The sequence below is a fragment of the Gopherus flavomarginatus genome, chromosome 2 (assembly GCF_025201925.1).
Source record: "Gopherus flavomarginatus isolate rGopFla2 chromosome 2, rGopFla2.mat.asm, whole genome shotgun sequence".
NCBI lineage: Eukaryota > Metazoa > Chordata > Testudines > Testudinidae > Gopherus > Gopherus flavomarginatus.
In genome coordinates, this window is record NC_066618.1 from 127,272,463 (window position 1) to 127,294,669 (window position 22,207).

The 22,207-nt window shown below is 41.1% G+C and overlaps 1 protein-coding gene across 1 annotated transcript in view; it reads right to left on the minus strand.

Annotated features, from left to right (window-relative positions):
• Nucleotides 1-19,103, minus strand: part of SLC6A19 (solute carrier family 6 member 19) — an 83,224-nt gene extending 64,121 nt beyond the window's left edge. Inside the window, exons 1-2 of the mRNA XM_050939731.1 lie at nucleotides 18,902-19,103; nucleotides 4,589-4,729 (exon numbers count right to left, since the gene is read on the minus strand). Coding sequence (XP_050795688.1) covers nucleotides 4,589-4,729; nucleotides 18,902-19,103 — 343 coding nt within the window. The remainder of the gene's footprint in view (nucleotides 1-4,588; nucleotides 4,730-18,901) is intronic.
• Nucleotides 19,104-22,207: the final 3,104 nt, after the last annotated feature.

The window sequence follows — 22,207 nt, forward strand, 5'->3', positions numbered from 1 at the left end:
TCTGATGAAGTCTAAGTTGTTGGCCATGCCCTATAAAGCCCTAAATGGGCTGAGAAATGCCTACCTGAGACCACCTGCCTCCCCATGCCACACTACCACAGCTGAGGTCTGTGACAGTCAGTGCCCCCCATAAGGCTTTATGGAAATATGCTTATAGACTCATAGACTCATAGACTCTAGGACTGCAAGGGACCTCGAGAGGTCATCGAGTCCAGTCCCCTGCCCTCCTGGCAGGACCAAATACTGTCTAGATCATCCCTGATAGACATTTATCTAACCTACTCTTAAATATCTCCAGAGATGGAGATTCCAAAACCTCCCTAGGCAATTTATTCCAGTGTTTAACTACCCGGACAGTTAGGAACTTTTTCCTAATGTCCAACCTAAATCTCCCTTGCCGCAGTTTAAGCCCGTTGCTTCTTGTTCTATCATTAGAGGCTAAGGTGAACAAGTTTTCTCCCTCCTCCTGATGACACCCTTTTAGATACCTGAAAACTGCTATTGTGTCCCCTCTCAGTCTTCTCTTTTCCAAACTAAATAAACCCAATTCTTTCAGCCTTCCTTCATAGGTCATGTTCTCAAGACTTTTAATCATTCTTGTTGCTCTTCTCTGGACCCTCTCCAATTTCTCCACATCTTTCTTGAAATGCAGTGCCCAGAACTGGACACAATACTCCAGTTGAGGCCCAACCAGCACAGAGTAGAGTGGAAGAATGACTTCTCGTGTCTTGTTTACAACACACCTGTTAATGCATCCCAGAATCACGTTTGTTTTTTTTGCAACAGTATCACACTGTTGACTCATATTTAGCTTGTGGTTTGCTATGACCCCTAGATCTCTTTCTGCCATACTCCTTCCTAGACAGTCTCTTCCCATTATGTAAGTGTATATATATAACGTGACCTCCTGATGTCCCTTCCAACCCTGATATTCTGTGGTTCTATGAACATAACTAGAATGTGTTGTATGCTACACATTCCATGTAACATATCTCTGTAAAGGTTATGATCTACTGAATCTATTAATCCTGTTTGTAGGCATGTATCAGTTTTGTATTCAAAGTTATGAATATTGGCTGCATACTTCTTTGATTCTAAGTAGGCTGTAGTGAAGCCATTGGTTAGTTTCCTGAGAAAAGACTATTCTCAGTAAGCGCCCAATCAAGAAACACTTAAGCCAACAATGAACTTGGAGACACCAATCCACGTCTGGGCTTTCCCAGGAATGTGGCTTGGCTGGTAAGGAACTCAGTCATGCATGGACATGTGACTTGCCCAGGTGACTCCAAAACTCCATTTTGTAGCTGGACTTTGCATAGGAGAGAGGAGGGGGTCTCCACCCACAAGAGAAAGTCTGTTTAAGCCCAGGGGAGACCCCTCCATTTGTTTTTTTCAGCTGGCTAAAGAGAGAGCCTCTCCACACCCAAAGATACCTGAAAGAAACTGGAACAAAGGACAGTGACTGCAAGGGGTGTGAGTGATTGCTGGACTCAGGGTAAAAGGAGATTAGTCTGTAAAAGGGAGCATTCTGGAACTGGTGAGGATTTTATTTGTATTCAATTGGATTAGACATAGACTGGTGTATATTATTTTATTTTACTTGGTAATTCACCTTGTTCTGTTTGTCACTATTTGGAACCACTTAAATCCTACTTTCTGTATTTAATAAAATCACTTTTTACTTATTAACCCAGAGTATGTATTAATACATGGGGGGGTGGGGGAAACCGCTGTGCATATCTCTCTATCAGTGTTATAGAGGATGAACAATTTATGAGTTTACGGATTTATTTGGGTTTTAAACCCCACTGGGAGTTGGGCATCTGAGTGTTAAAGACATGAACACTTCTGTAAGCTGCTTTCAGTTAAGCCTGCAGCTGTGGGGCAAGCAATTTAGACCCTGGGTCTGTGTTGGAGCAGACGGGCATGTCTGGCTCAGCAACATGGGATGCTGGGGTCCTGAGCTGACAGGGAAAGCAGGGGTAGAAGTAGTCTTGGCACATCAAGTGGCAGCTCCCAAGAGGGTTTCTGTGATCCAATCTGTCACAAGGTCAACAGGGATTTTTTTCCCCTTGTGATTAAAGAGAGGAGGCTGCCAGCAGGGCATTGTTTCTGAGTGGCTCTGGGACACTAGAATTTACCCCTCCCACTGTTTTCTTGGTCCAGCATAACCCACATTTGATTTTTTTTTCCTGGGCACAAAGCAAAAGCCATTTATTTCCTAGGGGTTTTGAAGAAGGTGAAGGATACGGTTGCAGAGACAATGGAGGGAACTTTTTTATAGCTTATAATTGGCTGAGTGAGCTGAATTAATTTGTTCCTTTTTCAATCGAAAGGGGAGGTTGGTTGGTTAGTTGTTTTTAATGCTCCTGGGTGTATTATACTGTTGGGTAAAAAGATTGTCAGGGAACCTAGAGCTCTTGTACAGGCATTTTTTAATTTGGACTTCAGTTTCCCTGGTTGTCAATCTAGTGCTTTTCACAAGTAATAAGAGAGAGAAAACAAATTAATCAATTAAACAATAATAGAATACCATTTATTTAAGTAGTTTTGAATGTTTTCTATATTTTCAAATATATTTATTTCTATTACAACACAGAATACAAAGTGTACAGTGCTCACTTTATATTTATTTTTTATTACAAGTATTTGCAATATTAAAAAACAAAAGAAATAGTATTTTTCAATTCACCTAATACAACTACTGTAGTGCAATCTCTTCATCATGAAAGCTGAATTTACAAATGTAGAATTAGGTACAAAAACTTCATTCAAAAACAACACAATGCAACATTTTAGAGCCTGCATGTCCATTCAGTCCCACTTCAGCCAGTCGCTCAGACAAACAAGTTTGGTTACAATTTGCAGGAGATAATGCTGCCCACTTCTTGTTTACAATGTCTCCTGAAAGTGAGAAAAGGCGTTCACATGTCACTGTCGTAGCCGGCATTGCAAAGTATTTACCTACCAGATATGCTAAACATTTGTATGTCCTTGCATGCTTCAACCACTATTCCAGAGGACACGCATCCATGCTGATGATGGATTCTGCTTGAATGATCCAAAGCAGAGCAAACTGACGCATGTTCATTTTCATCATCTGAGTCAGATGTCAGCAGCAGAAGGTTGATTTTCTATTTTTAGTTGTTCGGGTTCTGTAGTTTCCACATCTGAGTATTGCTCTTCTAAGACTTATGAAAGCAAGCTCCATACCTCTTGCCTCTCAGATTTTGGATGGTACTTCAGATTCTTAAACCTTGGGTTGAGTGCTGTAGCTATTTTTAGAAATCTCACATTGGTACCTTCTTTGCATTTTGTCAAATCTGCTGTGAAAGTGTTCTTAAAATGAACGTGTGCTAGGTCATCATCCGACACTGCTATGACATGAAATATATGGCAGAATGCAAGTAAAACAGAGCTGGAGACATACAATTCTCCCCTCAAGGAGTTCAGTCACAAATGTAATTAACACATTTTTTTTTATCGAGCATCATCAGCATGGAAGCATGTCCTCCAGAATGGTGGTTGACGAATGAAGGGGCTTATGAATGTTTAGCATATCTGACATGTAAATACCTTGCAATGCCAGCTACAAAAGTGCTATGCGAACATCTGTTCTCACTTTCAGGTGATGTTGCAAACAAGAAGTGGGCAGCATTATCTCCTGCAAAATTTAACCAAACTTGTTTTCTGAGTGATTAGCTGAAGTAGGATTGAGTAGACTTGTAGGCTCTAAAGTTTTACATTGTTTTATTTTTGAATACAGGTTTTTTTGTACATAATTCTACATCTGTAAGTTCAACTTTCATAATAAAGAGATTGCACTACAGTACTTGTATTAGATGAATTGAAATATTCGATTTCTTGTTTTTTACAGTGCAAATATTTATAATAAAAATCAGTATAAAGTGAGCACTGTACACATTGTATTCTGTGTTGTAATTGAAATCAATATATTTGAAAATGTAGAAAACATTCACAAATATTTAATACATTTCAATTGATATTCTATTGTTTAACAGTGCGATTAATCACGATTAATTTTTTTAATTGCAATTAATTTTTGAGTTAATTGTGTGAGTTAACTGTGACTGATTGACAGCCCTATTATTAATGTATACAATGTTGTATACTAATCACTGCTTATGACTCTACTTATGACTGACAAATATGGAGATTGAACTCCTCCATCTTACTCAAAATAACTACAGCACAGGTCACTGACACACTTAAAAGAGTTAATTCCAATTCTAGAGAGAAATTGTTCTAGATATATTCCCCATTTTAGAGTTATTCCCTGTCACCAGTAATCTCTCTAAAACCAGGGTGCAGTTTTTAAGTGTGCCCACTGTTCCTGTGCACTGGGAATGGGACATCAAGTAGTTATCAGATGGTAACAGCTTTTGATCACTACTAACCTGGGCTGCATTCAGGTAGACAATGTAGAAGTCAGTCTCTGAACTCATAATTCATCCCCTGAGACATTCACTCTGCTCCAAAGTAAAACAATAAAGCCTCAATGGCAAAATTAATAATGTGGGCTTTTGTGCATTCTGTTTGGTTTAGTTGTAAACTTCCTGAGACTTACCTACTCCCTTCAGGGTAGGATGGACAGAACTCCAGACTCCCACACTGCCTTTTCTCAGTCTTTGACCAATAGCAAACTCAAGATGAAGCAGTGGGATACCTTCCAGGACAAGCAAAATGAGAAAAGGGATCATAAAGGCACCTGAAATAAAAATATTTCATACATGTGAAATATGATGATGAAGCAGGAATTTCAGTTTTACACAGGAATGATGAAGTTATATGGCAATTATACAGAAGGAAAACAAGATGTAAAAGTCTTTGTACAGAACATTTTTCTCTGAACAATGTTTTTGACTAATCTTATTTTTGATAATAACTGATACCATGAGACGAACCAATTTGGCTTGGTTGCCAGTCCTGTCCAACATCATCCTTTTTGATATCAGGCAATAAGCCACACTGTGGAATCTGCTCCTTAATGTGCAAAACATGCCACATCTACCCCATCTAAAGATGTGCTTAATCCACTCATTCACTGTTTTAGCTCCAGTAATCTCTGTAAGACATTTCTTCTAAAGAAATTCAATGTCTCGTCCAGACGGCATACTAAGTGACAAGAATAAGCATCAAAAATAGCCAATGCCTGTCTTGTGACAGGTCCAGTAGTCCATCCCCCTGTGTGTAAACCTCAATCACTTCAATGTAGAGTGCTGCAAAATGATGGTAACTGGCACTTTAAGATTCTCCCTTTTGCTGCTGTGGTTAGTTAGAATATGTAGGCCATATACTTGCAAGTTGCACCCATTGGCAAGGGCTGTCTGGTTCCCTCAAGGACTTGCAGAGTGCCCTTCCCTCAGCTATTGAATGGTTAAACATTCAGACTAACACACTTGACTTAAATATCTGTGTGCATAATAATTTGATATCCAGATTGTTCAATGGAAGAACTTTATTAAATCTATGACTTCAACCAAGTGAGACCTATTTCTTCCTACAGTAACAAACAGGCCCAAACTGTGCACTCAATAATGAAACTCAGTTGCATTGGCTACCTGCCTCTGTAGAAGTGTCACCCTCTTTCTGGGACCCTGTAGAAGATTCTCTTTGGGGTTGGGATTAATGCATGGGCGTAAAAGTGGTAGAGACTGGTTGGGATGCAGGTGGATATTGGCAGAACTGGGCAGTCCTGTATCGCGTGCAGGCAGTTTGGGGCAGTGGCAAGGGATATATCTTCCTCATAAATGCCTAAATATGAAAGGTAACAGAACTTTTTTAAGGTGTGGAGAGGAAGGGGAACGGTCTCAGTGAACGCCATTCTTCAGGTCCTGCACTGAGGCTCATGGCCTCTGAGTAGATGGCTTGGCTCCTGCAGACCCCAGTGAATTTACAGTTTCAAGGTCTCAATACCCCACAGTTCTTTCTGGAGGAAGTTAATTCCATCTGCCAAATTGATCCAATTCCTGGGAGACACTGTGAGGAAGATTAGCCCCCTACAGGTTTTATCACAGGATGACATGATTTAAACATAGGTGAGAGAGGCAATATCTTTTATTTTTAGGGATAACTCAGTGGTTTGAGTATTGGCCAGCTAAACCCAGGGTTGTGAGTTCAATCCTTGAGGGGGCCATTTAGGGATCTGGGGCAAAAATCTGTTGAGCAGGGTTTGGACTGGATGACCTCCTGAGGTCCCTTCCAATCCTGATATTCTATTCTATGATTCTATGAAGCTTTCAAGCCACACAGAGCTCTTCTTCAGGTCTGGGAAAGGTACTCCCAGCATCACAGCAAATGAACTAAAGAAGCTTGTCTCTCTCATCAACAGAAATCGGTCCAATAAAAGATATTACCTCACCCACCTTGTCTATTCTGGGACCGAAACAGGTACAACTATACTGCATGATTTAAGCATAATCACTAGCCTAATATTTATTATATAGATTCTAGATTGGAAAAAAAAGAGAAGCATGGTAGATAAAAATGTGTAAATACAAACTGATATGTGCTCAGAGCTGTGGGTGAAACTCTGACCATATTACTCAAAAAACACTGATATATGAACTCCATTATAAATCCCTGACTATCAAAGGGAAGATTACAGTATAAATTCTTGTGCCCATGAGTCACCTACATTCTTTCACTTTAGATAGTTTTTTCTTCAAAAGTGAAGAATTTCACTGAAGCACCTTCTCTTTCTGGAAAGAAATTATGGAGACAACAAGAAGGACTTTTACAAATATGTCAGACAAAAAAGAAAGATCAGGGATAGTGTGGGGAAGGTGAGCTGACAGTAGAAGATGATAAGAAGGCAGAGTTGCTCAAGGCCTACTTTGCTTCAGTTTTCATACAGAAAATAACATGTGACTTGACAACTAGTGAAATTATCATGGACAATAAAGGAGAAGGGATGCAGTTCTGGATAAGTAAAGAATATGTCAGAGATCTTCTGGGTAATCTGAACGAATTCAAATCAGAAGGGCCTGAGGCTACTCAGCCCTAGGGTACTGAAGGAATTAGCTGAAGAAATCTCTGAGCCACTGACAATAACATTAATATACTCATGGAGGAAAGGGGAGGTCCTGGAAGACTGGGAAAGGGCTAACGTAGTGCCCATCTTTAAAAGGGGGAAAAGAAAGAATCAGGGAACTACAGAACAATCAGCTTGTCCTTGATACCCAGGAATCTACACAAGCAATGTATGAAACATTCAGTTTGCAAATACCTGGAGGATGAAGGGGTGGTCACTAGCAGCCAGCAAGGATTTACCAAGAAAAAATCATGACGAGCCAGCTTGATTTCCTTCTTTGACAAGATAACTGGTTTGGTGGCTAGGGGGAATGTGGACATAATATACTTGAACTTTAGCAAGGCTTTTGACATGAAATTCTCATAAATAAGCTGGAGAAATGTGGGCTCAGAAGAATCATAGACTTTAAGGTCAGAATGGACCATTATGATCATTATGGCACAACGCAGGCTACAGAATCTCACCCACCCTCTCCTGTAACAAACCCCTAACCTATATCTGAGCTACTGAAGTCCTCAAATCGGTGGTTTAAAGACTTCAAGATTCAGAGAAGCCTCCAGCAAGTGACCCGTGTCCCACGCTGCAGAGGAAGTCAAAAAACCTCCAGGGTCTCTGCCAATCTGCCCTAGAGGAAAATTCCTTCCTGACCCCAAATATGGCAATCAGTTAAACCCTGAGCATGTGGGCAAGACCCACCAGCCAGACACCCAGGAAAGAATTCTCTATAGTAACTCAGATCCCACCCCATCTAACATTCCATCACAGGCCATTGGGCATATTTACCACTAATAGTCAAAGATCAAATAATTGCCAAAATTAGGCTATCCCATTATACCATCCCCTCCATAAACTTATCAAGCATAATCTTGAAGCTAGATATTTCTTTTGTTCCCGCTGCTCCCCTTGGAAGGCTGTTCCAGAACTTCACTCCTCTCATGGTTAAAAATCTTTGTCTAATTTCAAGTCTAAACTTCCTGATGGCCCATTTATATCCATTTGTTCTTGTCTCCACATTGGTACTAAGCTTAAATAATTCCTCTCCCTCCCTGTTATTTATTCCTCTGATATATTTATAGAGAGCAATCATATCTCCCCTTAGCCTTCTTTCGGTTAGGCTAAACAAGCCAAGCTTTTTGAGTATCCTCTCATAAGGTAGGTTTTCCATTCCTTAGATCATCCTAGTAGCCCTTCTCTGTACCTGTTCCAGTTTGAATTCATTCTTCTTAAACATGGGAGACCAGAACTGCACACAATATTCCAGAGGTCTCGCCAGTACCTTGTATAACACCTCCTTATCTCTACTGGAAATACCTCGTCTGATGCATCCCAAGACCGCATTATATACCAGCTCAGAATTGCCTGCTGATTGGCAATCCTGAGCTGTAGTACTCCCGTCAAGTACAACTCATGTCCAAACAAGTCCAGGCATTTGGCATCCTTGGACTTAGGCACTAGGGCTTGTTGCCCCTGGTTCTCCTCATTTACTGACACAACCGCCAATGAACAAGGCTGCAGGTGCATAAGAGGTATTCAGTACCCTTGGCAGTGGGAGAGATGGAGGCCAGGGTCTGCCAGATGGTCTTGGCATTGGCCTAAATGGTTTTGATGAGAGGCAGAGCCACCCTCGAAGGACCTTCTGGGGCCAAAGTGTCAATCACCGGGTCTTCTGACTCCACCACCTCCTTGGCCTACAGAACCATGTTGCGTGCCACCCTGCAAAGGAGGGCCTGGAGGACATGGCTGTCTATTGGGGGTGGTCCAGAGATAGAAGTGCACGCAACAGACTCATCTAGGGAGGAGGAGGAGGAGGAGGCTAAAGGGAGAACAGGGTCCTCCTGTCCCTCCTGCTCATCAGGAACTTCTCATCCTGTCTTGCTGGCTGGACCAGGTAGACCAGGGTCCTGCTCAGAAACCGGAGTTGGAGTTGATTTCATGGGGAGGCAGGAGCACAGCGCCTCCTTGGCACCCCTAGGGGTGGGGCGACTGACAGAGGCCTCCAGCACTCATGGTTCAGAGGTGGCCAATAGGGAGCCTTTAGACGGGGCGCCGTGCTCCTGGTGGTATGCCAACGGGGTCAAAAATAGCCACTGTGCTGGTCCCTGTCACTGCACAGGCCACGGCCCTGCCCCCACCTCAGAGCATCCATGGCCTGACTCCATGGTCAGCCCCACTCTGAGTATCTAGATTTCGCCTCTGAATCCGAAGACCAGGATCAGGACTGTGAAGGCCAGGGTGGTGCTTAGTGGAGCTGATCCAGTGAGCGGTGCTGCACTGGGGAGCGGTGTCTTGATGCCGGAGAGTGATGCCATGAGGCTGGAGTGGTACCATGATCTGGAGCTGCGTGGGGTCATTGAGCAGCATTGGGACCAGTGCCAGAACCAGGATCTGCTGCGCCATGGTAGAACTTGCTGAGCAGGATGCCACACTTCCAATGACCATCACTAGCGGTAAGAAGGAACTGAGGAGGCACCAGGTCGGCAGGGTCATATATTGAGCGCCATGAAGGCGCCACTCCAGGGGGCTCCACAGCTGTCCCAATGGGTGCTGCTAGGGAAAAAACTTTCCGATGACTGTATATGTGGTGCACACACACCTAATTGGAATCGATATGCACAATCACTAGAAGAAGAACCAGAATTATATGAGCTAATTGGGTGCAATGAGAATGACTTGTGTTTTGTCATGACAAATCTTTTGTAGAATCTCTAGTAGAAGTGGAATGGGAGTAAAGGTGTTCCTCAGGTGGTCTGTCCAGAATAGAATCATAGAATCATTGATTAGCAGGATTGGAAGGGACCTCAGGAGGTCATCTAGTCCAGCCCCCTGCTCAAAGCAGGACCTAGTCCCCAACTAAATCAGCAGAAGGGCATCATCCGTGGAATCCCAACCTAGTGCTGCTCTGTAGCAGTATAGATCAAACTTTTTGTTCATCTGTCTGGAAAGCAGGGCCCAGGAAGGCATTCCTCACTGAATAAAGTGTATCTGCCACTTATGGTATGTGGAGAAGTGCCTGCTGAGATTGTCTTCAGGGAGTTTTGCACAGTTGGGAAGTACTTTGCTGGGAGTGTGATGTAGTTCTGGGTTTACCAGTTCCATAAATTGACCACTTCTATTCAGAGAATTGCTCCTTCTTGTTTGTTTATATAGAACATGGTGATTATGTTCTCGAGTGTTATCTGGACATGTTGGGATTGTATGAGTGGAAGGAATGCCTTGCAGGCAAGTCGGACTGCCCTTATTTCCAGGAAATTGATGTGCATCCTGGCCTCCCAAGGAGACTACATGCCATGTTCCATGTGATTGTCCCGTGGGCTCCCCAGCCTATGAGAGATACATCTGTGATTATGGTCACATTGGGTGTGAGTGTAGTGAAAGGGATTCCAGCTCTTAGGACAAACATAGGGACCAACACTCTAAGAAGAAACCATTGTATACATTATTTACATTAGAAAGATAATAGGATTACAAATGGAATTCTCTTGTGTAATAGTTCTTAAATGCAAAATTGTAAATCTTCCAAACTAAATATATAGACACTGGTTTAAAAAATGGAATATAAAGTTTGCTGTATCAGTGTTTGAGAATAAATAACTCTCAATATATTTAGCTATATGAATATTAATATAATTATATTTTAAAAGCAACATAGTAATTGGCCATTTCCAGTCCTGGCAATAATTGCTTTTCTTTACTGAACTAGGATTCAGTCTTGAAGTCCAAATTCAGGTAAAACCCTATACCTGTTTCTCTCCATTCTGGGAAATTTTGTAGTTGGGAGTACGGGGACTATGCTGTGCATAGCTTCTGTGTGGGAGGTAAAACGGGAATAATTTAAAGCCTCTCCCTTTTATAGATGTGCACAGCAGACAAATAACCTGGTTATTTATTTATTTATTTATTTATTTATATGCGTGCATGTGTGTGTGTATATATATATAAGTAGATTGGATTTGCACTTTGAAATCTTTACAACATAAAGTCCTTGATGAGGAACTGGACTTTAATCCCTGTTTCAGTGTTATAATTCAATACTGTAACATTGGTTTTGATGACAAATGGATTATTATTCCTTTTCATTTAAGTAGATTTAGAAATCTAACTTAATTGAATAATTTGATTTCTAATGGAAAATGGAAAACATTGTGTTGCCTTCACTTAATTTCCAATAAACATATGCAAAATGTAGTCTAAAATGTTTTTAGGGTGTTTGCATGAGCTGCGGTTGAGCTCCACTGGTTCCAGCTGAGGAACTGCAGCATATTGACTATTATCATCTCTGACAAAACCACAGCCAATCTGATAACAGTGGTACAACAATCAACAAGTTCTGTACCACAGAGTAGCAAGGTTTGCTGTAGATTTATGGTAATTGTGTATTTAGGACATTTTACTAGGGTTGTCGCTTAAACATTATATCCTGTTTTTCACAGTGCTCTGTCATGGATGAAACACGAATGTTTATCACAGTCAATTAAATGGCATATTTCCCAATAAAGATTAATCTTAAAAAGGTCTAATGTCAGAAATATCTACCAAATGAAAGTAAATATCATTCTAATTATGCTAGCTGAACTGCCAGTGTAAATTTCCTAATCATTACACTGTGCTCATAGTGACGTGTATATTTTGTAGTCATGTTGGAATTTTTAATAGTTTTTTAAAAGGATACAACATGTTAAACAATGTCATTCCACTGTGCCACAGTAAATATTCCACTTTCAAAAAAGAAACTACAAACAAGGCCAATGAAAAAGAAAAACAATTACCACTAATTTTTGTTTTAGTGTTTGGCCCTTAAAAAGGGTCAGCCATGGCATTGTGTGTAGGAGAGAGAAACCCTCAAACAAGTCTAAATTTAAGTTTTATCCTAGTCAAATACCTGGAAGATAAAAGTTCTCCATCAGCTTCAAATATTGATTCTTATTTCAAGTTAATATAATGAATTTAGATTTTAAGAGTCCCTATTTCATTACAATCCAAAAATCATATTCTACTTTAGTCCCTTTATATTGCTCAGGTAGCACAAAACAAACTGAGTCTGTCAAAACTCCTAGCTAGACATAGCCCTAGTTTGAGAGAATCCCTTGCCAGAATGAAGCAGGTACAGCTGCCATCTACACTTCCCTCCCCATAATCTCTAATGCAGGTGACATATTGAGGATGAAGAAGGGTGAACAGAGGCAGCATCCAGAGAGCAGTATGTTCTGGCAATACCCAGCTGCTATATGGTCCCATAGGAACTACAAATAACAGGTGCATATTATAACAGCCTAGGTTCTGCTCTGTCTGGGACAGAGAATCAGAGAACCATAACTGGTCCCAGCAGAGCTGGATGCCACAAAAACGTGATCCCACGTTTTTTGATCCATGTATAACTCAGAGTTGAATGGAATAAATGTAATTTATTGATAGGATTTTTAAAAGTGCTCAGCATTGGCCTAGCTCTGTTCACACTGAAATCAATAGTGAATCTTGACTTATGAAAATCCCACTTTATATGTATAATTATATAAAAAAAAGTTAAGACATTGAAGTTGCAAAGTCAACAACTCAGAAGTTAGGAAATGTTAAACAAATAATTAAGATTACCCATGTAACCTTGATTCTGTCTCTCTGTGTATATGAATTATGATACAATTTTTAATAATGTGATCTTTTTCATGGGATTCCTGTCTCATTCAGTGCATTGGGTGGACTGCATGGCTAACTGTACATTTTTTTTAACCTCATTGTTCAATGTGTGACCCTTATTTATCACACCCCAACCAAACCCTGCACTGAATACAGAATTATTCATTTTTCTCATGGCTTTATGGTACCTTACTGCCTTACAAACATAAAAATAAAAGCATTGTCATACTGGGACAGACCAATATTCTATCTAGCCCTGTATCCTCTCTTCTGATTTTTGCCAATGTCAGATACATCAGAGGGAATAAACAGAACAAGGCAATTTTGAGTGATCCATCCCCTGTCATCCAGTCCCTGCTTCTGTCAGTTACAGGTTTAGGGACACTCTATGGGCTTGTGTTCCTGACTCTCTTAGCTAAGAGCCACTGATGGACCTATCCTCCATTAACCTATCTATTTATTTTTTGAACCCAGTTATACTTTTGGCCTGGCAATGAGTTCCCCAGATTGACTGTGAGTTGGGTGAAGTAGTACTTCCTTTTGTTTTAAACCTGCTGCCTTTTATCATGTGACCCCTGCGTTAGGTGAAAGGGTAAAATACACTTCCTTGTTCACTTTCTCCACACCATGTGTCATTTATAGACCTCTATCACCCCTTAGTTTTATCTTTTGTAAGATGAACAGTCTCAGTTTTCTTATTCTTGCCCTGTATGGAAGTTGTTCCATACCCTTAATAATTTTTGTTGCCCTTCTCTGTACTTTTTCAAATTCTAAAATATCTTTTTTGAGATGAGGTGACCAACACTGCACACAGTATTCAAGGTGAGGGTGTGCATGGATTTGTACAGTGGTATTATGATATTTTCTGTCTTATTATCTAACATTCTGTTTACTTTTTTGACTGCTGCTTCACATTGAGTGGATGTTTTCAGAGAACTATGCACGCTGACTCCTTTCTTGAGTGGTAACAGCTAGCTAACAGATAAACTCACCCCAAGGATCACATATTCTCCTCCTTCACCCAGAGAACTGCTTTGCATAACTCCTGTTTGCCAGCTCTGCTGATCACTTAAGAACTGGCTTTCTAAATCCATGTTTTCCCTGAGTTAGCCTCTCTTCCTTGTCAAGGGATCCTAAAGAGGTTAAGGATCAAGGGATAGCAGACTAGAGCCTCGTTAGTAAGCTCTCAGCCTTGCCTAGCAGGCTCCTTGGCTCAGCACACAGCCCCCAGATCAGACCACACTATAATCTTCAATCAAACAAGTACATAGTAAGCACACTAACAAACAGACAAACTCAGACAAGGATCACATAGTTTCTCCTCCTTCACCTGGAGAACTCCCTCACAAAACTACTCTGTTTGCTGGTCCTGTTAATAAATTTATCTTCACAACACTCCATTGGGGGCAGAAAGTTGGTATTATCTCCATGTTACAGATAAGAAAAAGAGGCACAGAGATTAAGATCAAAATTGCTATGTGCCCACAAATTTTGGATGCCCAAACTGAGACACCTTGAGCTGATTTTTACAGCATTTATGTAGCTTGATAGGCACACTGGGATTTTCAAAAGTGCCTATCTTTATCTTCAGATATCTTTAAAAATCTGGACCTTAAAAATGTGCAGATTTTTCAGCATACTTAGCATTTTTATGATATTTTATATGTTCATAGCACAGTTCCAGTTGACTTAGTTGCAATTAAGAATGCTCAGCAAATCAGGTGCTAGGTGCCTCATGTAATACACTCAGAAAATGAGTCAATGGCCAGCTGTGAAAATCTTGTTTCATGTGACTTGACCAGTATTGCATTGGAACTCTGTGGCAGAGGCAGAGCTAGAATCTAGTTCTTCAGGGCAGCAGACAAATGCCTTAACCATGATACCATCCTTTCTCTTCCTACAATCCCCAGCCTCATTTACTACACACCTTCCAACTTCTGCAACAACCACCTTGTTCATGACACAACCCTGATTCATTCTAAGAACATAATCTAGCCTGTGCACTGAATGAGTTAGGAGTCCTGTGGGAAAAAATATGTTAGCATGTAACTGAAGATGATATGCACCCCTCTGCTGACTTAAAGCAGCAAAGTATGACCTAATTCTTGACCTTGTAACCTTAACTTCTTTTAATGCATTTTTTCTTTTTAGTTTAATTTCCTATTATTTTTGAAAAGCCTACTGAAAAAATATATTCCATCACACTGAACCATATTGTCCCCACAGGTTATAAAGAGATTAGGCACCTTTAGAGCTACAGATTTCTATTACTTGAGCTAATGGAGCAACTGATTGCAATAATAATCTTTTTGTGTGGATCAGCCACTAGAGGGAGAGGAAAAACCCTTGTTACCACTGGGTGTCACAGCTATTTGCTTACAGCAGAGAAATCTGAAGCTTGGGAATTCTAGGTTTGATTCTAGGTTATGGAGAGGAGTCTATAATAGAATATAATAAGGAGATACACCTATCTCATAGAACTGGAAAGGACCCTGAAATGTCATTGAGTCCAGCCCCCTCCCTTCACTAGCAGGACCAAGTACTGATTTTGTCCCAGATCCCTGGGTGGCCTCCTTAAGGATTAAACTCACAACTTTGGGGTTAGGTGGCCAATGCTCAAACCACTGAGCTATCCCTCCCCCAAATGGACACAGATCCTTCTTTTCCCTATTCCTCATTCCCCTTCTGTCCCTGTCTCCTAGCATGTACTTGACACTGCTTATCTGTGTCCCTGCCTCTCCACCCTCATAGCTCATCTGCCCCATTTCTCTCTTGAAGCCTGTTTCTGCCTCTCTCTTCCCTTCTTGAGTCAGGTGCTTCCCTCTTCTCTTTCTTGTCTGGAGGAAGCATTGAGACTACAGGAGAGACAGTCTTTATTTTCTCAGTTCTGGTGCCAGGAGGAGCAATTGCAGGCAAATTCCTGCACAGCCTCTGCAGTCCTAGGCTGTAACGTGCTCAGTTGCTCTGTGGGAATGGCTTATGCTCAATCTGATGATAGGTAGGAGTTATGTGGGAATGGAGAATGCTCAGTGGGGCTGGAATCTTTGGAGAATAATGTTTCCAGCCTCTAACAAACTTCTTTTGAGCCTGTCAGCAGTGAGATTTTTAAAAAAAAAATTGTAACTCAGTCAAATTTAGGTGAAATTTCCCAGGGACAGCATTCCTGAATTCCTGATTTTAAACATACATACACATAAAAATAGCATTCAGGGATGTATTAATAGTAACTTAACAGGAAAGACAAGGGATGTAACTGTCCCACTCTATTCAGACTGGTGAAACCTCAACTGGAGTACTAAGAAAGATGTGAACAAATTGGAGAGACTCCAAAGGAAAGCATCAAAAATTATAAAAGATTTAGAAAACCTCCCTATGAAGAGAAGTTGAAAAAATTGGGCATGTTTAGTCTAGGTCAATAGTTCTCAACCAGAGGTCCAGGGCCCCCTGGAGGGCCATGAGCAGGTTTCATGGGGTCCTCCAAGCAGGGCCAGTATTAGACTCACTGGAGCCCAAGGCAGAAAGCGAAAGCCTGGCTGTGCAGAGCTGAAGCCTGGGGCCCTGAGTCCTGCCACTGCGGCTGAAGTTGAAGCCTGAGCAACTTAGCTTTGCAGGGCCCACTGTGGAGTGGGCCCCCGGCAATTGGCCTGCTTGCTACCCCCTAATTCCGGACCTGGCTTTTATATGCAGAAAACCAGTTGTGGTGGCACAGTTGGGCCATGGAGTTTTTATAGCATATTAGGAGGGCCTCAGAAAGAAAAAGGTTGAGAACCCCTGGTCTAGGGCATTGGTTTTCAAACTGTGGGCAGACTCCCCGAGAAGGGAGTGTAATGATATCAGAGGGTTAGTGAGCAGCATGGAGTAAGCTGCATCCTGTGAGCCCTGCTGTTAGGATGCTGTTAGGAAGCTGCTGCTTTTGCTTGACTAGAAATTTTGCCCTTGCTTGTGTGTCTGGGGTGTGTGTGTGTGCTTAAATTCAGATTAGGCAGGCAGCATGCACACTGCACGGGTATCACTTTTGGTGGGAGGGATAGGGGTCGCTGTAGCTGTAGCCTCAGGCTGTCAGAAAGCAGCAGTGCAGAGGAAGTGGAGTGTCCCATGCAGCTGCAAGTGGCTTTTATCCATTTAGCAGCAGGTGGAGGCAGCTGGGCAGCTGGTACCTGCTCCTGACGGGTGTGCACGAGGAGGCAGTCAGTGATCAGAGATGTCCCTGTCTCCCCACCTCTCACAGGCATCTTCAGGAACCCACTACTCCTTGCATCCTCCCAGGCACTCACAAACCACTGTCTCCTGCCTCCTGCTCTCCCAGGTATTGCCATTTTAGCTGGCTGGGCTATGTCTCTTCAGTTTCACATATTGGTGGGATGCAGGGGGGTGCACATGAAATATAAATCTCCTCCAGAGGTGTGGAGGCACACAGCAATAAAAAGTTTAGGAATCTCTGGTTTAGAGGGGAGCCATGATAAATCTTCAAATATGTACAAAGTTGTTATAAAGAGGCTGGTCATCAATTCTTTTTAGTATAGTGAGAAAAAAATGAGGAATAGAGTCAAAGTGTTGCTGGATATGGTGGGACTTTGATATATGAATGTACAACTCCTTTCTTGAGATAAGGTCAAGCAACCAGTTGGGAAGGGCAAAGGGGATGTGGGCTGGAGGAGAAACACTAAAAAACAAGAAAAAGGTGGCCTTGGCCAGGACACAACCTCACTCCCTACTTCTCCAATAGGGTACAAAAGAGGTGGTACCAAAGCCCCCAGACTCACGACCACCCAAAACAGAACATGACTATAAATTTTAAGCGGTGTTGCCAAGGATGTGCACTCAAGGTATAATTGAGCCTTCTAAGAAAGAAGAGGGGAAACGGGAGAAAGCTCTGCTGGTGTACAGAACAGTGAATATGCTTGCTTGATAACCCAATAAACATCACATTGCCTTGGGACTCTAGTCTTTTGCTTTCTATCTGCATAACAAGAACCAAGGGAGGTAAGTGGGAGCTCTAACAATTGATATCCGTATTTTCTCGGGGCTGTATCTCAGGAATCTCTTGTTTAAATGACCTCACATTTGGACCACTATCCTGAAATCAAGGAGATATAGTAAATTACAAGGTAATCTGAGTATGCTTGTGGATTTTGGAGCACTTAGAAAAACTGGCTGTTAAACAGTAAACTATTCTCAACTTTAACTGTAGAGGTGCTACACCCCACTATCATAATTTGTATTTATTCTGACATCATAGATATACCGCAAACCAGTCTGAAGCTAATGAAAACCTCTAAGCTGTAAACCCCTTGAGATGTGTTATATACTGGCAACAGTAGCTTTCCCTCAGCCGCTCTCAGAATCATGCCCTTGAAGTGCAGTTTGTTGGATCACTTACTGTGTTCAAAAATACATACTACATATGAAAATATATTTAATATATTTAACAATTAATGTAAAATTAAACTATACTTATAGTATTTTAGTAACAATTAAATCTGTCTGTCCCCTTACTAGATAACTTATTATCTTAAGAGAGGTTTCAGAGTAGCAGCTATGTTAGTCTGTATCCGCAAAAAGAACAGGAGTACTTGTGGCACCTTAGAGACTAAGAAATTTATTTCAGCATAAGCTTTCATGAGCTATTCTATGCAGCCGAAGAAGTGAGCTGTAGCTCACAAAAGCTTATGCTGAAATAAATTTGTTAGTCTCTAAGGTGCCACAAGTACTCCTGTTCTTTTTATCTTAAGAGATTGCCTCAAAATATCTGAGTACATATTGGCATCACTTTTATTTGAAAACCACCTCCATCAAGCAAGTGATTTTTATCAGTCTCTTGAGTGTTTGCTTAATACAGGTTACCGTGTATATGTTACTGCAATATATGTGTTAAGTAAGAAATTGCATTTATATTATTTCCAATATACTACGTATTTGAAAATGAACAACAGAAAAATTTTGTACTGTTACCTATAAGCAATTTATCTGATCAAGCATGGGTTCCAAAAGACAAAATATTTTTCTTGATATTACCAATATACCCAAAATAGATATACTTAGAAAGCTAAATGAAATGGTCATTTCACAAGCTATGAACATGGAAATAAACACAGAATTTGTGTAGAAATTGACAATATTACTGCAATATGGAATGTAATGTTCAATATACACAAGCTTCACCAAATGATAACAGTGACTGACTTCTGTTGCCCAAATAAATAATTAAAAACATACCTCCTCCATGGCTCTGGCAAAGATAAGGAAATCGCCATACATTTCCTAATCCCACACAAAACCCTATACAGGTCAGCATGTACTGAGCCTTGTTATCCCATTTTGGTCTTGTACCAGCCTCTTTTTTCTCAATTGTTTCAAGTTCTGAGTGGGAAGGTATCCTATTGTCCAGGCCTGGGTTGGGCAGCTGAAGCTTCACCATTTTGGCTGAAATTACTGCCCTAGAAAAGATTTAAAGGAACAAGTAGCTGGTTATAAGTCTGGACAAAATGGGAGCATTTAATGGTGGCTTCAGCTATATATAGTGAACCTTTGGCACTAAACTTGAAAGTGCAGATGAGTCACGAAAAGAAGCGTCAGCAAATCATTTCATTAGCCAAGTCAGCTCTGGTACTTATTAATGCCTTATCTGCCAAGGCTCCATTGAACACTTTGTTTTGTTAGTACAAAACATCATTACCAGTTACTGCCATTCAAGGGGTAATTTGCCCTAAAAATTCTAATCACCTAACAGATTGTGAAATACTACTCCTTGCCACTCCTCCTATGCAAACTCAGTTGTAATACACATTTAGCACTATCAGCTATAGAGTTAAATGATTCCAGCAGATTCAGAGCTAATAAGTGGGTTCCAGACTTCTTCCAGAAGAATAAATTTTATGAAAGTCTGTGTCATGCATAAGTTCCTACAGAACATTTATAAAACCTTATTTTTACCTCTAAATCCCAGTAAGGGGAATTTTTACTGATACATTTACCTCTTATTTGGCTGGATAATATCACTGAACAATGTGACCAGAAAGGAAGGAGAGGCACAGTGATTTTAAAACCCATAGCCTTCAGGTTCATAAGTGTTTACATCTAATCATCACTTGATAAAGTCTCAAGAAAGGAGATGCCTTTTTATTCATAGGCTTAAAGTCAATAATGATTCCTTAGCCTTATTTATGATTCTATAGTAGATTGTTCAACATTAAAAAAGAAACACTTGCCAACAAGTATGACAGTTGCCACTGTTTTTTCTTATTCTCTTTGTGAGTGAAACTGTGGTATCCCAGTTATTATTGTGGATAACTGTTTTCAAATGCTGTGTTTCTAATGACAAACATTATTGTATACTAGTATAAAGTTAACACACTGTACATATATGTTAAGTAAAATTTGCATTTTATCTTGTACTAACGTCCACAGATTCACTATGATAGCTTTTCAGGCTATCGGTCAAGTGTGAGAAGGAAATGATACGCCCCAGCCCTTAAGAACCCAGCTAGTTTTCATTCAGCTCCCCACTTCCTGCTGGTCCTTGGAGGGGCAATGTTACTTGTTCTCCTCTAACCCCTGGGCTTATCTAGCCCTGCTCTTCTCACTGCCTTGTCTCACCTCTCAGTGCCAGCCTCTCACATTCTCCCTCTTTACTCCCCCAGAGGTTTCTGTCTCCCACCTACCCTCTGCACTCACCTATGCTCCCTTCCCCTGAACAGTCCCACTCCTTCTCCCTTGCCTCTCTCAGCTCCCCTTCTGCACCCACATTCTCTTTCATTCTCCTCTATCTCATCCCACACCCAAGTTCCCCAATCCCCCATTTATCAGCTTTCCTCCACATTCCTCAGCACACCCCTCAGTCTTCCTCCTGCCCTGCAGAACACCATGACCTTGCTACTTCTTCATATTCTCCAATTCCCTCTTTGTGATAACCTCCTCCTGCCTAGCCCCTCCATCCACTGCATCCTCCTTCCTCCCTTCTGAACCCTTATATGACATCATGTTTTATATGTCTGTATTTTGGTTACATAACGTGATATTATTAAAATGTAAGTGTAACGAAAGACATTTGCGGTATATTAAGTGTAGCACATTTTTTCCATTGCTATGGACAGGAATGATAAGCAAAGTCTCACTGTAATTAGTTTCCTAAGATGCTACTCAGTTCAATAGATGGTGGTGAAAAGGACTTTTGATGGGATACAAGTCACAGAATCAAAATGATAATATGTAATCTCTTAAAAGGAATGTGAAACTTTAAGGGCATGCATGGAGTCTTTGTATTAATGCATTTTGATACATTTGTGTTTTTAATGAGGCGTGGGGGGGCCCAAATGTTCTTAATGTCCAGGTTCCCAATAAATCTTAATCTGCCTCTGGACAGAGGTCTACCCCAATTCCTCTCCATTCCTCAAAGTATATGGACAAAGATGTTTGTATCTGTGGATCTTTTAAGACAAGGTCTGTCCATAGGTGGATGGAGTCCATAGGTGGTATGGGAGGGCATTGCCTCCCAAACTGCAAGCATCAGGCAGGCAGCCCAAGCCTGCAATGCAATGAGTTCCACAGAGGACACAGGAGACTACTGCTCCCAGCTTGGGCCCCTGAGGCAGGGAGTCAGAATTTTGTTTATAAACAGAGTGATTAGCAGGTGATTAAGATAAGAAAGGGATGTTTCCTAAAGTTAAATGATCTGTTCCAAACTTAGTGAACTGCAAAAAGTAAGTAGCCTAAATTATAGAAAGTAATTGTAGATTACTTATTTAACATTTTTATTACTGACCTTCGCATAAAAAGTGGGAGAATGCTAATAAAATTTGCAGATGACACAAAGTTGGGAGGTATTGCCAGTATGGAGGATGACATGAATATCATACAAGATGATCTAGATGACCTTGTAAACTGGAGTAATAGAAATGGGATGAAATTTAATAGGGCAAAATGCAAGGTTTATGTCAAAAGTGTTAGGGATTAACAACAAGAATTTTTGCTATAAATTGGGGGCTTATCAGTTGGAAATGACAGAGGAGGAGAAAGATATGGCTGTATTGTTTGATCATAGGATGACTATGATGTGGCCATGAAAAAGGCTAACACAGTCCTGAGGTGCATCAGGCAAGATATTTCCAGTAGAGACAGGGACATGTTAGTACAAGGCACTGGCGAGACCTCATTTGGAGTATTGAGTGCAATTCTGTTTTCCCATGCTTTGAAAGATTAATTCAAACTGGAACAGATGCACAGAAAAGCTACTAGGATGATCTGAGGCATGGAAAACCTACCTTATGAGAGGCTACTCAATGAGCTTGGCTTGTTTAGTCTAACCAAAAGAAGGCTGAGGTGAGAATCATAGGAGATTAGGATTGGAAGAGACCTCAGATGATCATCTAGTTAACTCCCTGCTCAAAGCAGGACCAACCCCAATTAAATCATCCCAGCCAGGGCTTTGTCAAGCCGGGCTTTAAAAATCTCTAAGGATGGAGATTCCATCATCTCCCTAGGTAACTCATTCCAGTGCTTCACCACCCTCCTAGTGAAATACTG